Source organism: Uranotaenia lowii, chromosome 3, assembly GCF_029784155.1.
Source record: "Uranotaenia lowii strain MFRU-FL chromosome 3, ASM2978415v1, whole genome shotgun sequence".
NCBI classification, from domain to species: Eukaryota; Metazoa; Arthropoda; class Insecta; order Diptera; family Culicidae; genus Uranotaenia; species Uranotaenia lowii.
In genome coordinates this window covers 51,591,510-51,598,224 of record NC_073693.1, presented here as the reverse complement: position 1 = coordinate 51,598,224, position 6,715 = coordinate 51,591,510, and the positions used below count along the sequence as shown (strand labels likewise).

The 6,715-nt window shown below is 35.0% G+C and overlaps 2 protein-coding genes across 2 annotated transcripts; both read left to right on the top strand.

Moving 5' to 3' along the window:
* Nucleotides 1-3,394: 3,394 nt before the first annotated feature.
* LOC129755656 (uncharacterized) lies at nucleotides 3,395-4,340 on the top strand. The gene has a single exon (XM_055752270.1). It carries the CDS (start codon nucleotides 3,577-3,579, stop codon nucleotides 4,219-4,221), a length of 645 nt encoding a protein of 214 aa, XP_055608245.1. The 5' UTR covers nucleotides 3,395-3,576; the 3' UTR covers nucleotides 4,222-4,340.
* On the top strand, nucleotides 4,299-5,211 carry LOC129755655 (arylalkylamine N-acetyltransferase 1-like). The gene has a single exon (XM_055752269.1). It carries the CDS (start codon nucleotides 4,398-4,400, stop codon nucleotides 5,049-5,051), a length of 654 nt encoding a protein of 217 aa, XP_055608244.1. The 5' UTR covers nucleotides 4,299-4,397; the 3' UTR covers nucleotides 5,052-5,211.
* The last annotated feature ends 1,504 nt before the right edge of the window (nucleotides 5,212-6,715 follow it).

Below are 6,715 nucleotides of genomic sequence, written 5' to 3'. Positions count from 1 at the left end.
CATATACAAAAATAAGCAAGCGAGACAATCAGCTTTTTCTGTTTTGGAATATATTTTTAAATTGTGACCACCACTTTCAGCATAATCGAAAATCGTTTTTAGGTTGTCATAACAAATCATTAGGCCTGAAATTTTCAAAATTGGGTTATTGGTAAGGTCGAGAGCACCATTTTTATTCATTATGGGACTGTTAATCGACCATATTTGAAGCCTTTTTCGAATCTACTAGCATAACAGTCCCATACAAAATATATTTTTCTCACCAAGCTACTTTCTAAGACTTAAATTTGATCATTTTTGAAATTCTAAATGTAATTGTCAGAAAAAGAAACATACTTTTGCAAAAAAATATCATGAATTCCACATTGTAAGTTGAAACTTTTTACGATTTTTGATTGCATGCGATAGTTTTTCGCTAAGGAAGTCATTCCTAAGAAAGTTAGACCTGCCTTCGAAAACTAGTGTGCATCATTCGACATCAACTGAGTTAAAAAAATGTTTAAATGATTCAAAGCAATAAACCAAAGACTATTTCGCCAAAAGAAACATTGAAAAGTAACCGAATCCGTAGTATTTCACATATAAGACTGTTATTCAGGTATATTTCATATAGGACAGCCACGAATATATTTTTTTTTCGAAATTTCTAGAATAAAACCTCTTTTTTTAGTCTTTTATGTTGAAGCCTTATGTTGACCTAAAATGACGAAAATTAATATGGGACTGTTATGCGAGTAGGGGCAGTCTGAAAAGGATGAAGAAATAGTGTTTTTTACCTGCTTTGATAAGTTCTTTTGTTTCCATGTTGTTAGAAGTGCTTGCTATCTCCATATGTGAGTGCAGTTGTTCGACCATTGTTTGTTTTCGATGCAAAAAAAGAGATTTAGTGTCATCATTTCTTTCGTAACTCTTCAAGGAGTTGATGGCCCACTTTGGTGTCTTCAGATGAAAGTTGCATCATGAATTGAGCTATACAATGGTATTTTTTGTAAAATATTCGGTGGTGCAGACGGCACTTTTAGACGCCATTTAAAGTTTATTTACAACTTTTCATGTTGAAGGTCATTATTTAATTTTTTTCAACTATTGTATTTGGAAAGCTGATAAAATTTCAATGCATTTTGATGTGCTATTTTATAATTTCCGTTGAGAAACAACAGAGTTATGTAGCTTTGAAAAATGGTTATTTTTTATTTACAAAAAAATCTAACCGAAGCTAACTCAAAAAATAAAAATGTTAGAAATCTGAAAAAACACATGTGTTTTTAAGTCGCAAAAATGAACCAAATTTTCAATTTTGGGGAAAATCTGAAGACCCCCGGCGCAAACCCGTCAGATAATAAAAAAAAGTCCCCAGCTGTAATTAGTGAAACGAATGAATTAAAATTTAACCCCTTCAATTCGCATATTAATCAACTTGCAGCAAAGAATGCTTAAATAAAGCAAAAATTTGTTTTTAACTTCTTGAAGGACACATTTTAGAACAATTTAAAAAAAAACAATAAAAAAAAACATAAAATGAAGGATGAAAAAATCACATTTTTTCGAAGTGCAAAAACTTTTAGAGCTGATTTTGACTGATTCGGGAGTGTTGAAACCAAATATGCTTAAAATTTCATTATATCAGCACTCAATTCTGTGATTAGAGGAGATTTTAAACTACAAAACACCTTATAAGTCTCTATAAAAAAGGCAGCTATGATAATGTTTTTTTATGATTATTGGGTTAATTGGCTTAAAATATATGTAAGGTACAGTTGAGAAATTAACGGCAAGTGCAAACAAAGCTCTTTATCTCCATTCAAAAATGTTCAATATTTAACAGCTCACTCACATAAAATACATATATTTGAAAATTTTGCAAAACAATCATTAAGTAGGATTTTTTTTCCATTTCTCAAAAAAAAAGTTGAATAACTTTCTTTGAAAATAATCGAGTATCATTAATCTATCTCCCCTATTTTTTTCAATCTATTTTTGCTTTTCCTTGTAACTCTTTACTTTTATACGAATCGCAATTCGGGTTCACAGTTAAAATAAAAAAAAACAATAACAATAAAACATTTTTTTTAGTATATTTATCACATAGTCTGATTTAGGTCACAAAAACTACGAGGAAAAATTTTATGAGTGGTAATATTTGCCATATTGCAGTTTGAGTGGAAGAAGTCCAAAGATTCTAAATTTCGTAGAACTAGGAATTGACTTCTCGAGGAAAGTGACTTCTCTTTGAGATACATTCAAGAATTTAAACTCTGTATATGTATACATTTTTTTCCGGACATAAGTTTGAGATGGCTATTTTTTCCATCGTAGCTTGGAATCTTTTAACCACAAACGTCGAAATCTGGTGCAATTTTGAAAAAAAGGGTTTTAACTGATTTGGACGGAATGTTTGAAAATTGGCTTGTTAAATGAATCTCAACTAGCTCAAAACAACATGTGAACCATTTGAATGATTATAGAGCATTTTAAAGTTCATTTTACTAGGGTGGTTTAAACGATTAAAATGACAAATTACACATATTTGCAAAAATGGCAAACATGAAAAAAGGTGACAAAAATGACAAAAATGACAAAAATGACAAAAATGACAAAAATGACAAAAATGACAAAAATGACAAAAATGACAAAAATGACAAAAATGACAAAAATGACAAAAATGACAAAAATGACAAAAATGACAAAAATGACAAAAATGACAAAAATGACAAAAATGGCAAAAATGACAAAAATGACAAAAATGACAAAAATGACAAAAATAACAAAAATGACAAAAATGACAAAAATGACAAAAATGACAAAAATGACAAAAATGACAAAAATTACTAAAATGACAAAAATGACAAAAATGACAAAAATGACAAAAATGACAAAAATGACAAAAATGACAAAAATGACACAAATGACAAAAATGACAAAAATGACAAAAATGACAAAAATGACAAAAATGACAAAAATGACAAAAATTACAAAAATGACAAAAATTACAAAAATGACAAAAATGACAAAAATTACAAAAATTACAAAAATTACAAAAATTACAAAAATGACAAAAATTACAAAAATGACAAAAATGACAAAAATGGAAAAAACGACAAAAATGACAAAAATTACAAAAATAACAAAAATGACAAAAATTACAAAAAAAAAATGAAAATGAAAAAAAAGTGACAAAAATGACAAAAATGAAAAAAAATGACAATAATGGCAAAATAAAACTTCTACTTTAAACTTTAGGCTTAGACGTTCGAATATTTTTTTTTAATTTGTTGTTACATATTTCTTTTACGGCTGCGTCATACAGATTATCTTCCCAGATAGGATAGGTATCGGAATAACACACGGTAGATGATTCGAGTCACTTCTACCTTATCTCGCGTTTATCAGCTGTTTCCAAGCGAACTTAGGCGCCGAAAACAAAATTTGGCTAGGTCAATGTTCAGTTTGATTAACATTTCGTCACGATTTACCTTCGTGCGTACTACGCTCAGTTCTAGATTCAAATAGAAGGTGAATATTGGTGTTTTTGTTTTCCTTCAAGTTCAGCGAAGAATTGTGCTCAAAAGTAGCGAGATGAGTGAAATAACGTACGGTCCCGTACTACCGGAAGACTTTGAAGTCGCTCGTCAATTCATAGTGGACTACTTTTACGCCTTTGAGCCCATGAACCGGGCCTATATTCATGGGAAGGAACCTGCAGAAGAGGACGTGGAGTTCAGTGTGAAGTTTCTGAACGAAGGTCTAGGTGTCAAAGCTACGGTAGATGATGGACGGATTGTTGGTATTTCGTTGGGTTACATCGGAAGCGAAGATGATGTGGCGGTTTTGACGGAGAGCGTTAAAAATTCCAGGGACCGGAAATGGGGTGACATCCTGCAATTTTTGATATTCGTTCACGAAAGTTCGAATGTTAGTGAGAAGTTTGGCGTTTCGGATGCTTACGAAATACAAATAGTTGGTGTTCATCCCGACTTTAGGGGTCGTTCCATTGCGAAGGAACTGGTTAGGAAACAACTTCAGCTGGCAAAGGAGAAGGGTTTCAAAGGCGTTTACGTCGATTGCTCGAACGTTTTCACCGCAAAAATAATGGAATCGTTGGAGTTTGAAATTGTCAACGAGATTGTTTTGGAAAACTATCGGACGGAGAAGGGAGAACAAATTTTCCAACCGGAGGATCAAGTGAATCGATCGATAAAATCATATTTTAAGCGTATCTAATAAACAATGATGGTAGCAAGCTAGCTGTGTTTCATTTTCCGCTTGTTCCTTTAGTCTAGACGGCGACGGCGGCGTGCGCGTGACATTCGAGCAGTCGTGAATCAGCCGCTAAGCAGTTCGTGTCATTCAGAGGAGGCGTCTTTGCTATCTCTCTAATCGCAAAGAAAGTAGTGAGAATGGCGAGCTCCAATAATATAGTCATTCGAGTTGCTCGTCCTGAAGAAGTGGAACTTGTCAGGCAAGTTCTGCGAACCATCTACTATCCAGAGGAAGCCATAACAGTGTCCTATAAATATGGCAAAGATCCGACGCCGGACGACGAGAAGTTTTCGCTATCTTTCGTGGAACCCGGCTACACGGTGCTGGCAGAAGACACGGTTGCCAAAAAGTTTGTCGGAGTATCGGTTGGAGGTCCCATTTATCCAGGAGATCCGGATCTGATGCTGAAGGAAGCTGCCACCACGGAAACCCGGAAGTGGTCCGACATTCTGAAGTTGCTGGCTCAGTTGGAGCGGACGGCGGATGTTTGCGGAAAGTATCAACTAGATCGAGCGTATCATGTGCATATTCTAGCTGTGGATTCGAGCTATCGAGGTCGCGGCCTGGGAAAGAAAATTCTGGATTTTCAGATCAACTTAGCTAAGGAGCACGGGTTTGGGGCCATTAGCGGAGACTTTACCAGTGTTTTCTCGGCTAGGATAGCCGAGCAGCTGGGAATGGAAAGTATAAGTCAGCTCTCCTTGGCCGATTACCGAGATGATAAGGGAGAGCATCTATTCGATCCGATAGAAGTGAATCGTCTGATCAAAACCTGTGTCAAATTATTGTGAATTCATGGTATCGGGTCGTACACATTCACGGATTAGGAAATATTCAAAGAAGGTTGGAAGTATTTTTTTTTTCATATTCCATATTATAGTGTTCAGGATTTAGAATCAGATTTAAGTTTTGTATTGTCAGAATATTGTTCTTACTGTCGTTAAAATGAATAAAGATCATGCATATGATAAATTATGTACACTGTATTTTTGTTTGTTTCCGAAATAACCCTTTTCTGAATATCTTAAAATTTCTTCGTCAAACTCGTCCAGATTCATACTTCAGAGTACAGATTAAAAATAGCAGTATCCCGACTCCAGAATTCCGATTTCAGAATTTATATTAAAGAATTCCAACTTCAGAACACCGACATCTCAATTCCGACTTCCAAATTCCGACTTCGGAAATCCAACTTGAGAATTCCGACTTGATAATTCCGACTTTATAATTCCGACTTGAGAATTCCGACTTGAGAATTTCGACTTGAGAATTCCGACTTGAGAATTTCGACTTGAGAATTCCGACTTGAGAATTCCGACTAGAGAATTCCGACTTGAGAATTCCTACTTGAGAATTCCGACTTGAGAATTCCGACTAGAGAATTCCGACTAGAGAATTCAGGCTTGAGAATTCAGACTTGAGAATTCCGACTTGAGAATTCCGACTTGAGAATTCCGACTTGAGAATTCCGATTTGGGAATTCCGACTTGAGAATTCCCTACTTGAGAATTCCGACTAATGAATTTCAACTTCAGTATTCTGACTTCAAAATTCTGACTTCAAAATTCCAACTTCAGAATTCCGACTCCAAAATTCCGATTTCAGAATTCCGACTTGAGAATTCCAACTTCAGAATTTGGACTTCCGAATTCCGACTTCGGAATTCGTTTTCAGAATTCCGACTACAAAATTCCGACTACAGAATACCAATTTCAGAAATCTGACTACAGAATTCCCTACTTGAGAATTCCGACTTCATAATTCCAATTTCAGAATTCCGACTTAAAAATTCCCACCCTAGAATTCCGACTCCAGAATTCTGACTTCAAAATTCGACTTCAGAATCATGTATTCCGACTTTAGATTTCCGTCTTCAGAACTCCGATTTCAGAGTTCCGATTTCAGAGTTCCGACTTAATACAATTTTATTTTTTTTCTCTGTTTCTAAGTTTAAATAGAAAAAGGATATAAAAGTGAATCTAGAAAATAGCTTCTCACTTCGGCACCTTTCCAAAACGCACCTATTTTGAGGATCCCCAAACTAAAAAAAAAAACAAAATGTCGAATTGAAAATATGTTTGTTTTTCTCAAGCCATCTTTTTTCCCGTTTCTATCCTCTTAACTTTCCTTCCGGCTCTGACAAATATACATTTCGGCAACCCATTTAAGTTTTAATGTCAATCCGCAGTGCAGTAAACGCGTTGTCGTCGTTTTCCTCATCGGCGTCGTTTTTGGCGTTTCTGGAAAACTGTTTACTCCTTGAAAAACTGCTTTCGGTTGCTTTAGGTTTCCCAATTTTCGGCAGCAGTGATTGTTTGGGCAATAATTCATAGCTAATGACTAAAGTTAATTGAACGTCGTCGTTTTCTGGCCTGGGGCTCGGGAGGGCTTCAATTCAACTGGGTTTGCCTGCCAATTTCATCATCAGGTTCGGCAGTTAATGGCAACGTCCGTC